A 21,391-nucleotide genomic window follows, 5' to 3' on the forward strand; every position below is an offset into this window, starting at 1 on the left:
ATGCAGTTAAAATGGCGAAGATTAGTGTGAGTGGTCTGCTGGTAGATCGTAAGAGTGGAAGAGCCGAAGCCAGAAAACATTTGTTCTTAGAGTAATTAAAATTTTTCTTTTACTCGTACATATATTTTTTGTATAATATTTTATACGGTTGATAAACAAGCGTAATACTAAAGTCGTGTCTTGCTTTTATACATTTATAAAAATGCATGTATATGAACACATCCATTATTCTCATGTTACCATTCCACCCGACTATCATGACTTTATTTTATAAATACAATACGTAATATAAGCATTACGGGGGCAATAATATATACATTGTATTACAATTTATGTGCATCAAATGATGAGAGATGTAATAAACCTAATAAATTATTATACATTACTCATTGTATTTATGAATGAAAGCGGTACAGAATGAAGAGAGGGAGAAAAGAATATTCTGACAACTGCTTCCGACTTTTCGCTTCAATTATTAATAACATAGTGGTGGATGATAATGTCTAAATAGCTTAAATCATAAATTATACGGTGTAATATTCATATACTATAGGGCAATATATCATGATTACGTATAAAAATAAAATGTTGAAGATACGAACAGAAAAATATCATATTTCATATCACTTGTCAGCTTTAAATATCGGGAAATACTATAATATTTCACAAAACCTCGAAGATAATTAAGATTTGTTTGACTGAATCTTTAAGGAGCCGATATTTTAACCCGAGAATAAATAAAATATAACTTGCAAATTTTAACTTGATAAATAACCATTATAAGGTCAAAAAAGGAAGAGATTAAATTAAAAATGAAGTCTAGCAATGTAGACGTTAAACAGTTAGAGGTTAGCAAAGCAATCAAATTTTAACGCGCTGTCAGATCCTCATTTTGTTTTCCGGCAAACATTTATGGTCGAGTTTTAGAAACGGCTCATCCTAACTTGGTGAACTTGAAGGTAATTTATTTATATGTTAAACAGAAAGTAGGAATAATTAAGGTTATCTGGTGTAGGATTCCATTACCGGCTACAGGTAGCCGGTGAAAAATTCGAATATTAAATATTAAAGAATATTATTTCAGTGCATTTCTTACTAAAAATAATTATACTAGTAAAAAAAATCAATTGTAGAAATGAATGAGAGAAATATGATGATGTAATTTTAAAAAGCCGGATGTTTATAGGTTTAGTTTACAAGTAGCACGAGAGTTGTGTAAAGGGAGTTCATCAAAAGTTTATAAAAATCACGACCGGCCAACCAACATTATTTTATCTGTACAGTATTGTTTTACGAAGAAAGGGTGCAGGTATTGCACGAATAAAAATAATCAACAATTTCCTATAACTCGATTAAAAAAGGAACATTTTATAATTTATACAAATATAATAAATAATTTGACATTAAATAAACAATTTTATATAATAGATTCGCATAAATCAGCTGTTCAAATTCTAAAGTTAGTTATTTATACGGATTTGAATACTACACAGTGGATACCGAAGTACTTTGGTGGTTAAGATTCAATTAATCACACGACTTAGGAATTGTCAGCCTGAGTCTGTTCACTACACCTCATTTACATTGGGCTATGGGGGAGGGTTGCTTATTGTTCACTAGTTGAACAGATTTCAACGTAAACATTAGGAAAAAAGTAAACCAGGAAAATATATAACGATAAGAATTTTATCGTTAGTCGTTTATGCTCATCCGTTTATAACCGTTGCTACAATTCGTGATCTGCCAAAGCATTAATTACGAGAAGTAATCCAATTTTTAATGGCAAAATATAAATTCTACGGCTAAAAATTAACAGACAAATTTGTGACTGTTTACGGGCCGAATATCTATATGACGCTAAAGCGAGACAGACAGTAGTGCTTTACATTTCGAAAACAAACGAACGTTCACGATAAAGAACGTAACGGCCGGCCATCGGTGATAACGAATGATCTAATTGAAAACGTTGACGAAATAATTCAGAAAACCGGCCGCTTCGCCGTATCAAAATTGTCTTTGATGATCCGTAATTTTTTATTTATGACATTTTAACTGAAAAATTAGGCTATCAAAAATTGTGTGCCAGATGGGTGCCGAGGATGTTAACTGACACACATAAGGAAAGACGTTTCAATGCAGGACATGAATTTTCGCTGCGTTTGGAATATGAAGATGATGATTGTTTCATAATGTTGTTACCGAAGATGAAACCTGCATTTATTTCGAACGTCGTCGATACAAAGCAGTAGTCGGTGCAACGGTGGCATTCATCATTTTCCGGATCGAAGACGTTCAAACAAGAACGTTCAGTAATGAAACTTACGGCTACTGGAAATACTGTGAATGACGATAGGTATTCCTAAACTTAATAAATATTAGATCAGCTATAAAAAACAAATGACGTGGGATGCTACCCAGCGGGATTTATTTTTGTGTGACAATGTCCGACCACATACAGGAAATAAGACGGTCAGGCGATTTGATAAATTTTGTTGCATAAACTTAATCATCCTTCTTACAGCCCTAACTTAGCTCTCAGCAATTATTTTCTTTTTCTTTACTTTAAATGCGGGTTGCATCACAAACGTTTGACAAGGACAACGAATCGAAAAATGGTGTTAGTGCGTGGTTTTAATCATTAGCGGCGGAATTTTTTGAAAAAGGAATGAAGAAACTAGTGAAATGCTTTTAATTTAAATTATGGCATTTTTCACGCGCTATAAAATTTCATTTCCACATTCCTATGGACAAGTCTCAGGCCTATATGCGGAATTTCTGGCAAAAAAAAACGTATGAAACGATTAAGAAAACTTGTTTTTCAGTATAAATGCTTTCTTCATTTAATGAAGAAAGTCTACTTTTGATATCTTTTGTATTTATTTATTTCATGTTTTATTATTATTATTAATAATATCTTTACTTAAATAATAAAACGTTGACATACTTTCCTGGCTTTGGTTAAATATATATGGAGTAAAAAATAATGATACATGAAAAAAGTCTAGAACGTTAAAAAAAATCGATATTTTTAAACTTTGGCTTCCCCACCATTATATTAATATATAATAATATAATATATTATATAATATAATTATATTAATATATTAATATAATATAATATTTCCCGCATAGTATTTTTTTTTTGGAGCTTGAACTATTAAGCAAAGTAGGACGTGGAAAATATTCGGTTAAAAGATATGCTATAAATAAACAGTTAGCTTTTATCGATTTTTGGGGAAGGGGAAGAACTTGGGGGCAGAATATTTTTTTAAATGGTTAAGATAAGCATGCACGCATATATTGAGCTTAATATAAAGCGGAGGTTATGTTGGAAAAATTTTGAAAAAACTGTCTCTAAAGAATCTATCTTACTCCACCCCCTGGAGATATTGACTCCAAACTTTTACCGACAAATTTTCCAATATACATGAGTCTCTCTATCAAATTTCATCAAAATCGGCTGATCTGGTCAAAATTTATTAAGTTTCAAACATTCAAACACAAGTACGTACGAAAAATTAACCCATCCACTTCTTTTTGTTTTTTGTTTTTTTTTTGGGGGGGGGGGGGGTTCCTGGGTGGTGAAATGTCAAGAAACACCAGTACCCCATTTTTCGAGTAATTACCTTACTTTCCTTCTTAGAGTATAGCTCTAGAGCTATGATTCCAGGAAAGTAAAACTCCATGCTATTTCAGGTATACTACATATTATTTTCATTTTCATAATTTCAGACAAATTATACTATCTTTTGTTTTATTCTAGTTATTATTTTCAGAATTATATATGTCAGACGGCAAGACCGTGTAACAAGTAAAAAGGTATTAAGGAGAATCGGAAAGAACAGGAAAATGTTAAATATAATTGAATGTAGGAAAAGGAACCGGCTAGGACATTGTACGAGAAAGTGTTCATTAATGGATGCGATAGAAAGGTTGGTGAATGAAAGGAAAGGAAGAGATTTCAAATGACGGGCGGGATTATGGAAAAGGGAGAATATGCCGAAACAAAGAGGTTAGCGAAGAAGGTTTGCAAATGTTAACAAGGTGAAGAGCGGCAGCCGTGACAAGACTTGCAGAACACTATGAATGAATAAACGAAGTTATTCTTAAATATAATTGGTCCATCGGAAGAAATAATTTTATTTCTGATTGTTAAGTGAAAGGTATTAACCGTGTTTCCTTGAAACAACGAATAATTTCGGGTTTGATTTCCGGGTAGGGTTAACCTAATGTAATATAACTAAACCACTACTCATTCGTAATTTTAGAGAAAATAGCATTATTATGTCATCAGCTTATAGAAATTAAAAAAAAAAGAAGTTAAATAACAACATATTAACGAATCTTAAGGTTAAAAATAATGTAAAGAAAGTACAGAAATGTCGTCATAAATATTTAAGTACTGAAAAAATAATTGAAAAAATTTTCTAGTTATACATCTGTCAGATTTTTTATTAAAAAAAAATTATTCGAATTCTATATTTAGTAAAAAAAAATTAGGAGACAAACGTCAATATTAGGAGCATGTTAAAATAAAACATAATAATTTATGATAATATATCATAAATTAAAAATGAATGGTAATAATAAACAAAAGCGATAATAAAAAGTAATATTTGATACACTCACCAAATAATAACATCCTCTTGATATTTTATGACACTGTTTTATTTCATGCAAATGATCAGCGAATTGGAAAGAATCTTGGAAGCAATCGTCGGCAGTACCATAATGCATATCCACAAGTTCTACCTGTAAAAATATTACAAATAATTACTATCATTGCAGTGCGTTACGGTATTTTTAGAAGCAGTATTTAATATTATATGACTATAAAATAAACAAACTGTCTTATTTAACGATAACTTAGATGAAATTATAATTTATTTTATAAAACAGAAGTCAATTATATCTCGTGATAAATTGTCCAACGATTATAGATTACATTGTTGCTACTGCTTTCCCTAGGCTGTTACTGTATATTTATTTAATAAATAATTCAACAGAAATGATCTACTAGTTAATCCAAAAACTAAGACTGAAAAGGTTAACGCATCATCATCATGAGCATTTGCTTGAGGCAGATTCCTTGTACGAGAATCATTCAATAATTAAAGACACAAATTAGCGTAGAAAATTATTTTCATTTAATGAAAATGTAATTTAACAATACTTTACCCGGATATATTTAGGCTCTTGTCCTATTTTTCAGTGAAATTTCTAATTCAAATAGTAAAGGATTCTTCACTTCGTTGTCTGAGCTAATGTTGTACCGTATTCTTGACCTTCTCATTAGGCCATAAAAAAATTTTTGAGAGGACTAAAAAAAATCTGATGAGGCGAGACCGGGATTGCACGACGGATGTAGCAACACTTGCCGACCCAACTTTTGAATAGCCTACTGTGTCTTGAGCGATGTATGGGCGGGTGTTACGCACATAATTACGCCTTTACGGAGAGAACCAGAACGTTTTCTTCTACTTGCGAATTTAATTTTATTTTCTAGCATATCACAATAGCACCTCACTGTTCTTTGTATGTTGATCTTCCAAATAATCGGAATAAATTGGGTCTTTATAGTCCCAAAACATTGTCAGCATTACTTTACCGGCTGACGTGTAGGTTTTAAATTTTTTCCTGACGGGTTAACTTGGGTGTTTCCATTCCGTACTTTGATGTTTGGATTTTGGCTTAAAATGATGAATCCAACAAGTTACTAAACGATCGAAAAAATTATTACCTTCTGCTAAAAACAGTTTTTTTAAATTCCGTACAAAGTGAATTCGAGCGACTGTGCCAATTAAATACATTTTGCAGTAATTCAGCTTATCATAAGTATGGAATGGTCAGTGGCAATACTCAGACTACAAATTTCAGCAACTTACTAAATTTTTATGCGTTTTTTCTGGCGAATAAGATCGTTAAATGCGATTTTACAAAGCGCCTGTCGAAACTTCAACCGGTGAAAATGTTCACAGTTAATTTACTTTTTATCATATCTGCTAGTAAATTTAGTTCGGTAAAATTCAGGCGGATCCAAAACTTAGTAATAAACAAAAGTTTCAATAATTTCTTTTTGAACAGCTGATTTTTTTCACAGTGGTGACAGCTTGAATCTCTATTTAGTTATTGAACGAACGTCGTGCTATGTCCGTTTCCATTCTTTCATATTCCCAGATAAATAATTTTTTAGTTCCTGGTAACTAAAATTTCCTTTTTGTTTAAATCCCTGCTGTCTTTTGCATCTTCAACTGATCGCTTAGCGCTGTTCTTTTCCTAATAAATCCTTTTCTGATGATATGTCAGTAAGCTTTTTAATTATTCTTATAACATTTTCTTACCCCTGTCTTTAAGTTTCATTATTAGTTACTTTTCCACCGTAACCAAGTAAGTCACCTTTGTCACGGTACATTCAAGAGCGAAACTGATCTGCATACCTTTGAAACAGCATAGAAAACGTTAAAATTTTGCGAGTTTTGTACTCATTCAATAATCATCAAGAATGTTCGGTCACCAACCGTATTTGTACATAATACTTAATCACATCTTTAAACAAGTTTTAAATTTATTTCAAAATTAAAATTAAGTTATTCATCAAAATCTTACATTTTGATACATAAATGAGCCTCAATCATATAATCATAAATCATAGCCTCAATCAGCTTAAAATTGTAAGTTTTAAACTGTAAACTTGGACGTGTAATGAATCCGAAAAGCCTGTTTTTAATACAATCCAGAATTTCTTCACTCGGTCCTGGATGTCCCACCGAGGTATTTTTCATGCCAAAACTTTTCATAACATATTCATGACAGTGTTACATGCAGATCGGTACTTCTGAAATTTTCCTTAAAACCTTTGTCGCACAAGATATGTTTTTACGAATTCTTTTACACAGAAAGCCATCAAATTTGATCAGTGGTACTATGATTGCTACTACTGTAGCGCAACGGGAGAAACCGTAAAAACTATCTGCAGACAGTTTTTTAAATAGATTTTAAAAGTTTAACTTCTATGTAATGCAATGCAAATTACTATTTGCTTCATAATTTATAACTAGTGACTACAGATAATATTTCTTCTACTTACGAATTGAATTTTTAATTGTTGCTATAAAACATTGTTGCTAAAATAGGGACAACAGAAATGTTAAAATCTTGATGACAAATTATTTTGTTTTATTTAAAAAACAATGATGATGTATTAAAACAACTATTCATTCGAAAGATTGTTCTTAGTAGATAGCATTGGTTAAATTAATTTTACAGAATAAAACAAAGTCTTTCCAATTATCTTCTTTATTTAAATGTAAAAAATTAAATACGACTAACTATATATCGCTTTAAATACAAATTTCAGCTTTCTGTACCGAGTTGTCATAATTAATATTATTTATTACTCTTTGTATTATTTATTTGCAACAAAGAAGTTAAATGAAACAAAAGAAAAATAGTTTACCGGGATTTAAACAAAACCTTAATAGAAAGTTACACAAAGCAAATTTAAAATTATTTTTATTTCCCGGATCATTTTGACACAATTTTAATTAATGTTTCTGGTTATTTGAATTGAATTATTCATTATAAAAAATTTAATTTTTAAAGAACCTTTGTTTATTTACGCGCATTATTTAAATAAATAATATCATTAACATTAAAAAAATTTCCAGGAAGTTTTAATTACATACTACTTGATATAATATTTTCTTGCACTTAAAATAGATCATATATTTTAATAAATACAAGAAAAAAAAATAAATCAAACACGAAAACACCAATAACATAAAGGACCATTTTTATGGTCCTTTAACGTACCCGTATTTTCATGTTTAAGTAAATTAAAACTTGGATTTTGGTTCTAGTTAAAATTCTCATTTCTTTCAAATACGAATTTATCCTTATCAATGAAAATTCTGCGCAAGAAGACCGACTTTTCTTTTTGGACGCCTTCACTATTTCTCAGTAAGAAACGCACGGCATACGAGTATATTCGATTAACGAGCAGATCCTACACACAAGCGCCAAGTTTTAACTCGCAGTGTGACTTGTTGAATAAGCGCATATGAAAAAACCATAAAGTCAACATTACCTGAAACTGAGCTTACGTTGTCATTGTAACCTTAAATTTAGTGTAACTCAATAACAAATTAAAAAAATATTTTTTTAGGATCTTAAAAATTTAACGGGCTCCTGTTAAATGTAGATAATGATCTCGCCAGAAAAAATGGCAGGTCTTTTCTGTTGCACGCCCGCACCTTTTTTTGTTATTTTACGTGGATTTATATAAAATTATGATGTAGTATTGTTTAAATCATCAAATTAAATGATTAAATAATGCCGCAGATTAAAAAAAAATGTAAATCTGTTACCTATGTACAGATAAGATATCTTAACTGTAGAGCTTACAAATAAGACAACGATCTGGTATTGTGTGTAAGTAATGCTAATTTCTCGTTCTGTGCAAAAAAAAAATTAATGCTCCTGCATAATAATATTCCGTTATTCGAGGTATTTTTTAAGTTAATCTTAGTTAAGTGTGTAGAATATATTAAATGTGGGTTAGGTGTGTAGTATAGTTTTTAAAAGTTCTTATAGGTTAGTTTTTACGTATGGCGTCTGCTTTTAGATGACCTAATTAAAAATTCTTATGTGGACACTTCATGACTTCCTTGCACGCCTATTAAATTACATATACACATTTTTAAAAGTACATAAAATTTTATTTCACGAATAATTTCTGATCTTTTTTCATTTTTTGTTTATTGTTATTATTTAATTATTATTATCGTAAAACCTTTTTAAAATCACAGGTTAATAATTATTAATAAATCAATATATTTAAAATAAAAAAAGTTAAAAAAAAAAAATGTGTATGAAGTCGGATTCGAACCGATGTGCCTTCCTCTTGTAAGATGAAAATATTTCATTAATTCAAATTTTATTTGGATTTGGAACCGATTTTGAATTTTGGAACCAATGAAAATAAGTACCTCTTATGATACATCGTTGAAAAGCTCTCAAAGGGGTTTATTACTGCAGTTAAGAAACTGCAGTAATTTTTGGACACTTTTGGTTCAGTCGATTCCAATCAAAAGGGGAGGTGCACAAATAGATGTTACAACAGTCCTAAATCCAAAATTTCAACATCCTACCGCTAATCGTTTTTAAGTTATTCGAGATATGTACATAAGCATAAGCAGTCACAGACGTCTCGTCGAAACTAGTCAAAATTGATTCAGGAATGGTCAAAATATATATTTTCGTTGAAATATAAAAACCAAAATTTTTAGCAATCACAATGCTTCCTTTACTTCATAGAAGTAAGTAAAAATGGTAAGTGAATGTCTGTATTTTGTTAATATTATACTACTGTATGTTTTTTTTGTGATCTTAAGGTGATGTTTCGTTAGTTGCTATATAACAGTACCGTTAAAAAGCGTTTTTATGTGTGACACGACCATATGAGCTACAAGTTATTCTGCTATACTATAAACTCATAGTGTCCGAGTGTGAAAATGTTACTCTTATGTTGGGATAGTCATTAGTCCAGACTCGACGAATATGTGGAAAAAAACAAAAATTCATAAGAAATGCGTTAAACAAAGAGTGAATGAGGAGCGCATAACAGATAAGACCAAAATCTACCCTTTAGTTTGAAAAATCAGCTGCAGAGGCGTGCCTACGGCACGCCATCAGTGAATCGGCAGTTTCCGCTGGTGATCGGTACATTCCGGTGCCTACTTTTTGGTTATAGTTCATTATTTTACGATAAAAAACGATCAAATAAATAAAAATATATTAATATATATTTCGCATAGTAAATACTTGATCACCACGAGACGTGTACTAACGAACGGGATTTTCCGCTAGTGAACGGTACATTTAGGTGCTAAACTAAGGGGGACAAACACGCACAGACAAACACGCATAAAAATGTCCTTTAGTAAGGTAGGATTATAAAAATAATTTTCATGATATAAAAGAATAAAACTGCGACTTATTCCGTTTTCCTTCAACTTTTATTAATTTTAGAAATAATAATGTAATTTTATAAATGTAAATATTTTTCATATAATTAAATCGTGGTTTAAAAAAAACAATGGCTTTGTTATCCAGTTATAAAATTATTTCTCAAATATTCATGGAGGCATTACAAACGTTTATCAAATCTTATTAAAAAAAACTAGAAATTTACATTTTATAAATTTAATTTACGTAACAAAATATAACAACGAATGAACGGAACTTTTAAAAGATAAATAAAAATAAATGTAACGAAAAATATGTGCGTAGAATGAATAAACACAAAAACCCAAAGTAACTTAAAACTGTTTCTAGAAAAACTTGTAGCGTCATAAAAAAGTAAATATTGACAGTGCAATACGTCGGGTGACTTTCCATTAAATCTTATAAATTATAAAGTAAGTCTATTAAGATTGCACTAGAATAAGAGGAGTACGGTTTACAAAAGATTAAAATTTTAATATGGAAGTAAAGTAAAAAATGAAGAACTGAGGCGTATACATTATTTTCGTTTATTTTTATTATATCCATTCTACCAACACGGTACAAAATTTTCATTATGCATTCTAGAAAAATACATAAAATTTCATCCTTTGCCAGCGTTAAAAATATTAAATAGAAGATAAAAAAGCACACACACACACACACACACACACACACACACACACACACACACACACACACACACACACACACACACACACACACACACACACACACACACACACACACACACACACACACACACACACACACACAGCGAGATAAAGATATGACATGTGCGCGCGCGCGCGCGCGCGTGTGTGTGTGTGTGTGTGTGTAAGTGTAAAAAATATATGGTGTAATAAATAGAGAAGAAAAGCACACGCGCGCGCAAAATATATATGCAAAGTGATTCACGAAGAATATAAACAAGCTTCCAGGACATTTTCTATTGGTGAAAACATGTCGAGATCTTAGTTTGACAGGAATATCGTTCCTCACGAATTGGTCCATATCCGGATGATGGAGACTGAACGTTCCAATCCATACTTTTTCTAAAGTATAGAACAGATACGGAGATTCAAAATGTTCGCATCTATAATGTGAAGTACGTCCGTGATAATTAGAATGAAGACTATTCATGTCTCATAACAGCCGAAGTGACTGATACACACATGAAAAAACTTATTTCTCCGATACGATTTCTCTTCCCCATTTTCCATCCACGTCAACTTCAAACCCCTTATCCCTGAATAAAAACTGCTTTTCTGTTATGGTCAAAGTCTAAAAAAAATTCAGGATCAAAATATAATCAAAAGTTCTACTAGCCAGGGAATATAAATACTGTCAAGGACCGGCGAAGATATTCAGTAGTTCTGCGAGGTCGTGTTCGACGCGTTGCGATAACAAAGTAGATTTGCAAGCTCGAGTTTGACGCCGTTGCGGTGACGGCGATATCAGTAAGCATGTGGTAAGAACGAGTGAAGAGTACGTCAGAGTATTTCAGCGTGGACCGTGAGTGAATGCAGGTAGTTGTTCGGTGAGGTATTGGTAAACGGTAGTAAAAGTGACAGTATTCTACTCATTCGTAAAGCGTACGGTAATTCTATTTAAACAATAAAAGAATCTAATGTTAACTTGTTAATGCGATATCAGATTCTAGCAGTCATTTTAACTTTTATTAAATCGAACTGTATTCGGACTGTTATAATTTAACTGTTGTTAAACAAAACTTGTCCTTTTTATTAAAATTGCTATTTTGTATGTTACATATACGTATTATCATTATTATTATTATTATTATTATTTATTTTATATATGTCTTTACGGTAATAACATGTATTTGTCAGAAAACGTTTACGTTTGTTAGTCTCTCAGTATCTTTGTCGGTGAACACGTGACAATATCTTTCTATGATACGGAGAGCAACGTGCAATTTTTGCAATATTGGTCATGGGGATCCGATCAAAGTTTAAAAATGTAGATTTTTTAATCATTATTTTTTTTAATATATAAGAACAGTAACCAGTACAAGGAAAGTATAAAAGTTTGTTGTCAGCTTTTTTTAAATTACTTGACGGAAAGATTATTGACAATAAGTTTGTGGATAGAGGATAATCGATTTGTTACATATAAAGAACACGGAAAGCGAAGAATTCTCCATGGTAAATTGATTTAATAAAGAATTTCTTTTTGTTGATTTATTTTTTCATTTTGAAATTTTAAAATTTACTTTGAAAAAAAGAATATATTGAAAGAATCGAAATAAAAACTTGAAAACTCAGAATATGCTAAACTATAAGAAAATATTTTATTTAATGGTTTATAAAAAATTACCATTTTTTAGTGTAATGAAAAGTTATGTCAAGAAAAAGTTTCCAGACGGCTGAGCATTTTCCAGCTTATTTATCTTTTTTTGTAACAGATTGCAAACGTTAACAATTTCATATTTAAAATTTAGTCAAAAACTAATGAAATCCAAACTTAAATTAAAACAAACCATAATTCTGAAGAGAAAACCGCTGCTGTACTTGCGATTAAAAAAATAAATAAATAATAATTAAAAACTTAAATAAATCATGTTTTATAAAATTAAACGTGGATTAAAAAAATAAAGAAAATTATCAGAAAAAAGTAAGTATGATAATTATAAATACGAAAAAAAGAAAAAAAATTATATGACAAAAGGTTACTCGATTTAAAATTTCTAAGTTTTAATAACAAATACAATATGATTTTAATTAATGTCACATAAAGTAGGATTTTTAATCTCTCTTTTATATTAAGTAAAAATCTGCAACTGTATGCGAGGGCATGTTGTGTATGTATTTGTATTTACGGGTATGTTCTTACAAAACATTTTAATAGCAAACAGTCTTATTCACTGCACTACGTAAAAAGTCTCTTTCAATTCATATTCTCATACATCTCACTTCACAAAGAGCACTCAAGTCGTTGCACTTGAAGTTAAGATTGTTATTGTGTAAAGAAAAGTACATAAATAGAAAGGTTATAAATGTAATAATAATGAATGAAATAAGAAATATATTTTTAAGTAATATTAGAAATAAAGATGCTTGAACCATTTACTATACGGATAATAACTGAGTAAATAAAACTAAATAGTGTTAGAACGTTAAGAAAAAAGTACCTTTTCGGTATTAAATATATAATATTTCTCTGTTATAAAAATAATTAAAATGTTATAAAAACGGTTTTCTATTGCCGTTGATATTTTTATCTGGGAAACAACTAATAAAAAGCGACTTATGAAACAAATCTAATGAGAAAGAGTTGAAGTTTGCCAATCTCCATGGCAGAGTGATAGCGTCTAGGTCTTTCATCTGGGGTTCCCTGGTTTGAATCCCGGTCAGGGTTGGCATTTAAGGATTCACTTTCCCTATTCTCACTTAGAGGCTTCAAAGCTTTTGTGGTGAATTAATTGCTTAAGAAAAAATAAAACTGACAAAGACATACGTGGAAGAGTTATTTTATATATATGTACGAGTACATATTTTTTTCGTAATAAGGTTTTTATAAAAATAAATATATATATAACCCGTAGAAATTTATTTAAATCAATTAAAATATTCGAAAACATTAGTACAAAGAAATTTAATGAAATTTTTTCACCAAATTTAACAGTCAACAGTTTAAGTATAACGCAATATAATAACAACCTCCTTCGAAAAATTATATAAATATCAAATATGTATGTCCTGACTGACTGATTCATCAACGCTCAGCAAAAATGTTTCAAAATAAATTGATAAAAATTTGTATGCGTGTTCTTATGTTGTAAGTGCACACAAGAGAAACTTTTTTGAAATTCCGAGTTAGATTTTGAATTTTTTTTAAACAGGTTATTTTTTTAATTTTTCGATAGCAAATGAAGATAACTTGATTTTTAGTGTATATAATCTACATGTGAATATATAAAAAAATATTTCTAGTTTTTTTTTTTTTTGAATTCGACATTAAAGTCGGTGAAGTAAAAATGTTGAACAATGATTGCAAAGTTTGCCTGTTTCCGACTAAAACCATTTTCGAGTTTTTTAAATTTAACATTATATAAGAGGTCCGGCGGTGTACAGGCGGCGGCTCAACCAACAAAGCCACTTACTCTATATGCGACGCGATTGGCTGCATCTACCTTCTGTTACCCGACTAAAAACATAAAATAAAAGAAATTAATCGCGAAGGGAAATGCAGGTAACCATACAGAGTGTTCCTGGACGTATTCGCCGAACTTCAGGAACTGATTCCGGGCATTAAAATGAGCGAAAACGTTCATATCGACTCAAGTCCATATCGGCAGTACGCTTGCGCACGGTAATGTAAGCTGATAATTTTTTCTCTGTTATTAATTTTTCCACTAAATGTAATAAAAATTATTAATGATTATGAAAGTTATCACCTTGTATTATGCGTACTGCCGGGTTAATTGTTTGCAATAACTCGATTGCTTATCAACGGATTTTTCAAGTCATTTTGTTCAAAATAAAATGCTTAATAAATTTTATAAAAGGTAAAGATTTGATCAAACAAATAATTAAAAAGATTAAAAAATTAAGATGGCCTCCATTTTGAAATTTTTGAACGTGACCGTTTTCAAAATTTTTCACTTTGTAGAATAGACACCGGTCTTACATTTGTCAAATTTAATTAACGTAGGTTTACCCGTTCCTGAGAAATAATTTTTTTGTTGAAAATCAAAAAATGGTGTCCACAAGGAAAAAGCAAAATAGTATTTAGGTTGATATGATTTTTTTTGCTCATTTTATTTAGTGTTCTGAATCAGAGTTCGGCGAACACGTCTCGGAACACTCCGTATAGCGTGGGCGAAGCCGCGACGGGAATGCTAGTAAATTAATATAATTATAATTTATCATTATTAATATTATTATTATTAATATTGATGTAACAATAACAATACCACCACCACCACCACAACAATAACATTATGTAACAATTATGTTAATTCAAACGTTTTCCCTTTCATAAAAGTTCAAATTTTTTAGAAGTCATATTTATTTAATTATAATATTATTTTTCCCTTTAATAATAATGTGCATGATAATACTAGATCTAAAGTCATTTGGTTATGTAAAATGGAATAAATTGATATTGTTAAAATGAAATTCTAATAAAAATTCTTTATAAGAATAAAAAATGAACCAAAAGCAAGTTCCGATTCGATAAAGAAAGACACAAGGAAATAGTTTGTCGCCATTCCTTTTACCTTATTTATAAAATCAGTACAGGATTGAAAAAAAAATGTAAGAATGAAATAACTATAAAAAAAAGTAAATAAATAAATAAGACTTGCCGATTGGCGTAATTTTACAGCTACAAAAGAAATTCAATATAAAAAAAAAAGAATAGTACTAAGCTAATGGAATGGCAGAAAGAAGGATAACGAAAAATTAAACGTTAAGATAGATGAACATAACGTACACCGAAGTTACAAAATTTTAGTCTACGTAAAAAAAAATAAAAAATGTGTCAATTAAACATTTTGTAAAAAAAATGGATTAAGTGTAGCATTTAAATAGTGAAATCGGACAATAAGTAAAGAAGAAAAGAAAGGAATAGACGCTACCTCATTGAACAACGAAATGAAATTCATTAGGTTAAAACAAAACGATCAGTCATGAATATACGTCTATCGGTATTATGAAGCGAGTTTTAAATTTCAAACTTATCGACAAAGATATAATTATATTATTATTATTTCATAAAAATTATTATTTTAACCGTAAATAAATTTTTAAATTACTGTTAAAAACGAATTTATTATTAAATTTTATGGAACGATCAATATGCGAGAATATTAAATTAAGCTACAATTATCTTATCTTCGGGGTTTTTAAACGGTAAAAATGTCAAGATTTCATTTGTCAACTAACAACTCTAGCTTTACTTGTCAGAAAATAACAATCTGTAACCAAACATGTGACCTTTAACCTATTGTTTCTTTACCCACCCTTATTCTTTTCAACATCATCCATATAATCTAAAAACTAGCACTTCTCTATCAAAACAAAATAAAATGACGAAGAGGTAACAAAAGGAAGGGAGTTACCGGGCGAGGTCAAATTCAGAGTTATAAAAGGTTAAAAGAAAAGAGTATAGATAGATAGATAAATGTATAAAGAAAAGAAGAAGAAGAAGATAAAATAAGGAAAGAAGATATAGCCTAAAGTTTATCATTTTATCCCTCTTTATCCCGTCTGCTTTCACAAGCATTAAGTTGTTTTGCTACTGTCTTTTATCTCCTCCTTTTATTTTCGTCCCAATTTTCTTCTGTTCTAGTTTTTATAATCGCACAGAAAGACAGAATTTTTTCATCACATCGTTTTTCCATTAGAATAATCATAGCAATTATTCTTTCTTTTTTGACGTAAATAAAAGTTTAATATTTATCATTTATTTAATTAACCAACTGCTCCAAAAACGTTTTCCGGATATCGAGTCTTAATCAAAAATAAGATAAGTGCTATAAGATTATTACAAGTAATTATTAGTACAAATTTAACTGATGATTTTTAAATATTTATCATATAAATATTTAAAAATCAAATATTATAATGTAAAACTAATAAACTTATCTTTTCGTATTTTACCTCCGACCGTAGTAGTAATAGAACGGTTAATTTAAATCTTGAAGTCAGCTATAGCCAGAGTTTTGTACCTTCGGGGCTAGGATTTTTATTCTGCTGGATCCCTAACCATATTGGTCAGACAATGAGCGCGCTGAGTACAGCAAAAGAGATTTGTTCGCAGCCTCCTTTCACTGATCGCGTTTTTTGGAGCGATCTTTTATGTTTCCTGAAGATTTCCGGTTCCTGATGAGTGGCAGAGTAAATGTAGTGTTACCGTCGATACTAGACTTCGACCAGTTGGGCACTGTGTCACCTTGGAGCCCTTCATGTAGGAACAACCGTCGTGAGGAGGTTATTATTTGCCGTTTGCGAATAGAGCACGCTAGGCTCACTCATGGATATCTGATGACTCAGACTGATGCAACCATTGTGTTCGCTGGGACTGGCCAACTGACGGTACACCACATACTAGCGGATTGTGTCTGTTATGCGCCACCGCGTCGGAAATTTAAAATTAGGGTCTAACATCAGAAATATTTGTAACGATATGATTATATTATAGAATGACTTACGATTTCTTACGGTCCTACATCTGGGTTCAAAAATTCGGTTATTGATACAATCTCTTCGTCTATGTTTGCCGTTTGGCGTATGCAAAACTATTCTAGAAAACCGGCTCGGTCAATTCCATCCACCGCTACCTGACTCCTTTTTTTCAAATCGGTCAATTTGCTTCCCCATTACTGCTAACAATAAGAACGGTTCAACATCCCCACCCCACCCCACAAGCTTCTTGTATTTATATCTTTTTCGAGATTTCTTAAATTATTTTTTGGCTTTACCTTCCGAAGTCCCGTCGACATAGAAAACTGTTGCACAGACGACCTAATGGAATTACCATCAGACGGAAAAGAAAACATAAAAATATTCATAGATTACGTATTCGACAATTACATTTCTCCTGATGCTAAGTTTTCTCCACGAATATGGGTGGATTTCAACGTTTCAAAGAATCGTAGATCGAACAACTGCGAATCGTTTCACGCTCGATTAAAGGCGCACTTCTAGACTTCTCATCCCAACATATACAATTACTGTTGATATTTTAAAAACTTTCCAGGGTGATACGTAAATCAAATTAAGAAGTAAAGAAAATGTAAGGAAATATAAACAGATAGAAGAAAAGGAAATATATATTGGGGAACAAATGAATGAAGCGTTCAGAAAAACCTATTCTGGAACATAGTATAAAGAGGCTGTCGGAATGAGTTATTTTACCAATAAAATAAAGTAAAAGATAAGATTAACAAAATTATTATAAGCGGTTAGACAAACAACATCAAAAGAATAAATAAAAAAATGTAACATTGAGAATCGACAAATTATTATTGGCTAGACAAAATACATACTGTAGTTCCTTTCAAAGGGTATCTACAGCTGATAATCACAAATAAGTTTGAAATATGTTTTTGCTTTTCACTGGGATAATAAAGGTACACATAATTAGAGGAAAATACACTATCAATTTTTCAGAATAGCCAAGGATTCTTTTTCAGGCAGACGCAACTGACCGACGTCCCTAGAAACTTTCTACTCTTCCTCTCTGTTGTTACTGGATTTTTATATTTTTAAGTTTATTTGTCGGTTTACATTCTTCAATTTCTCTTTTTTTCATATTATCGCACTTTTCATTACTACAAGTTTCTCTACAAGTCACAATATTTTATTGTTTTTTATAAAATACTAGATGTTTCAGTGAAAATAAATTTTTCACTATAAAAATAACCCATTATTACAATCGCATCACGACTAAAAGAGAATTATAATCGTATTATAATAATAATAATAATTATAATTGTAATAATAATTATAATCGTAGTTTTATCGCATTATTATAATCGTATCCAGTTAAAGGAAAATTTAATTTAAAATTTTGTGAGTACCACTTCAGTTCATATATTTTGATCGTTTAGAATTAAACTAACAATAGTTTTCGACTGCGCCAAACTACTTGATAATATCATCAATAACAGTATGATTTGGACAGATCGCTCGTAGCTGGTGCAAATACAAGGTAGTAAACCTGTTTCCCGAAGATTGCAAAAAGTCGCGCTAATTGTTTGCGATCTGGAATCGTGCGATTCAGAAACCGTATTTCATATTTTACTACAGCGGCTATAGCACTACCGTTGATTATTACACATACCCAAAATGAATACCGTACCAGTGTATTCCTCTGTTGTAAATAAGTACCGTATTACTTCAATGGCAACCGACCACGTTCAAATTAAAATTCACGCACAGTTCCAAGTATCCGATGTATTTAATATACCTTATAAAATTATTTAAACGCTAATACAGTATCTTTGAAATAATAAATTTTCAAATAATTAATTTTTCTAACTTTTCTTTGTTTTACATAAGACTATTTTGTTCAAAATTAAATTCTCTACATATTTTGTTTATGTATTTTAGTTTTATTATCCATTTAACGAAGTTACTATTCGCTAAACAAGATGTTGAGTTTTTACCCTAATTTATTGATTTTCATGCCAGATTTCTCAAAAACTACTGCAGACACGGTTCTGGGACTTATTTTATTCGATTTTCCGGTCAAATCCATAAGAAATCATTCATTCTGCCCTTTAATTAACGACCTAAAAATTTCAGTACGACCTCATTTCACCGGAGCAGCTGAAATCCATGCAAAATCTTTCACTAGCCGTAACTCACAAACCAAGCATTTTAGGAAATATGTATACGCGAACTTTTTCTATTATTTTCGAGGTAGAATAACTTATAAAACTCCCGGAGAACTTTGCGATCGCACGTTAAATTTTTTTAATATTTCCCATGAAAATTTTAAAATATTTTACAAATATTGTCAAATAAATGAAAAATTATAAGGTATCTCACATATAATTATGATTTAATAATAATAATTATACTAGTGCTTACAGGATTAAACGTTATAATTAAACATATATAACTAAAATATATTTTAAGAATTTCTGATCACAATAGGTATAACGGGCTAAAAACCTTTCGTTAAAACAAGTAAAAATATCTGTGAAAATAACAGAGATGTCATGTTATAATTGATAATTTTAGCAATAGTACAGTATTAGGCGTACCGTTTCGGTATTCAATATCGAATTCCAGAGATGCTTATAATAACGTCTTCACATTAAGAATAGCAATATACAAATACATTCTAATGGAATTCAATAAATCAATTAATATAACGAAATACTAAAAAAAGTCATTGATGTAACTTTTGAAAATATATATCTAATTTTATTTTGTGTAATAATGAGTGATTTAATGTATTTTTAACTAAATTTATTTGTATATACCACTTTATAAAGAACTTTGAAAAGTCAACTGTAATTAGTAATCTTATTTTTTATACACCTACTAAATGATTTTCTTTATTTTCTGTAATGCAAAACAACCAGATTTCAATGAATTTGAAAATATATCAAAAATCACAATCAAAATTCTCGAATTTTTTGATAATTGTTATTTATCTGAGTATTAAAAGTAAACTTTCTCCAAATTGTATACGTAAATAATTTTTAACAAGAAATAAGAATAATTTAAAAGACTTTTCTCGCTTCTGAAAATGTAATATGTAAATGTCAATATATTATATTACTATACTACCTATTTTCAGTTACTTGCTTTATGTCTTGTGGCAGTTTTTAACTGTTATCTTTCTTACTATTAGTAATCCTGGTTGTTTTCATGTAACGAGAAAACTCCACAAAAGTTAAAACCCATCCACACTGGGCGCCCCATGTTATTTTGGACGGGATAATTTTAGGACAACAGATTATTTTTATTCATATAGGTGAATCTCAAATTATGTTAAAGAATAAATCTAAGTATATACCACGGACAATTCGAAGAATAATAAAACTTTGAAAAATGTTTGTAAAGAAATAAAATTTACCAAGCGTTGGAAGTATGTTAATTAAATATCCCACATTTCTGGGTCAAATCGTATCTCAGCCGGTTAAAAATGAGTTAAACCTTTACCAATCTCATATAAAATAATTTAATTTTTGGTGCTAATGATATCTAACCTGGATCTAGGACATCGACGTGAGGTCTCTTCTGGAATATTTCCAAGACGTTGCAGTAAAACGTACAGCGTTTGATAAAATATGTTTGATAAATGAGATTGGTCAGAATAAGCTGTATATTATAATCGTACGATTAAATGAGGCGCAACGAAATTAAATATATATACACAAATTTATAGATAAAATTAACATAACACATATTATTTGAACTATTTTTGATTGTGAGCTTCTAATGTCGTATGTTAGTGCATAATTTTTGATTGTGAGCTTCTAATGTCGTATGTTAGTGCATAATTCACGCAAACTACGTGACTGGTACGAGTCATACCAGTATAAACCGATGATACCATCCTTAGTATGACAACTTGTGATTACAACTTTTCTTTATTGTTTCTGATCATACGATTTCTCGTGATCATTAAATGTGTTATGGAAAGACTATATAAATAAAATTTCATTTTTAGTAACAAAAGCTTTTATCAATACTATCTATAATATAAATATTTATGTTTTTAAACCTCATTAATGACTTGATTATCATAATGATAATCAAGTCAAACAAAAACTACAACGAAACTCAATATTCATTCTCAAATTATGTAGTCACACAACGTACTCGATAAACATGTTGGTTAAACGTACATAATCTCAATCTACGGAGTGGGTGGTAAGTCCCTTTACAATGTAGTAAATTCA

The 21,391-nt window shown here is 30.2% G+C and overlaps 1 protein-coding gene across 5 annotated transcripts in view; it reads right to left on the reverse strand.

Annotated features, from left to right (window-relative positions):
* The window catches only part of LOC142331061 (protein qui-1), an 889,030-nt gene that overhangs the window by 198,184 nt on the left and 669,455 nt on the right, over window positions 1–21,391 (reverse strand). For all 5 annotated transcript variants that reach the window (XM_075376703.1, XM_075376704.1, XM_075376705.1 and 2 more), the window contains one exon: window positions 4,630–4,752. In XM_075376703.1, coding sequence (XP_075232818.1) covers window positions 4,630–4,752 — 123 coding nt within the window. The remainder of the gene's footprint in view (window positions 1–4,629; window positions 4,753–21,391) is intronic.

Source organism: Lycorma delicatula, chromosome 10 (genome assembly GCF_047948215.1).
Source record: "Lycorma delicatula isolate Av1 chromosome 10, ASM4794821v1, whole genome shotgun sequence".
Taxonomy (NCBI): domain Eukaryota; kingdom Metazoa; phylum Arthropoda; class Insecta; order Hemiptera; family Fulgoridae; genus Lycorma; species Lycorma delicatula.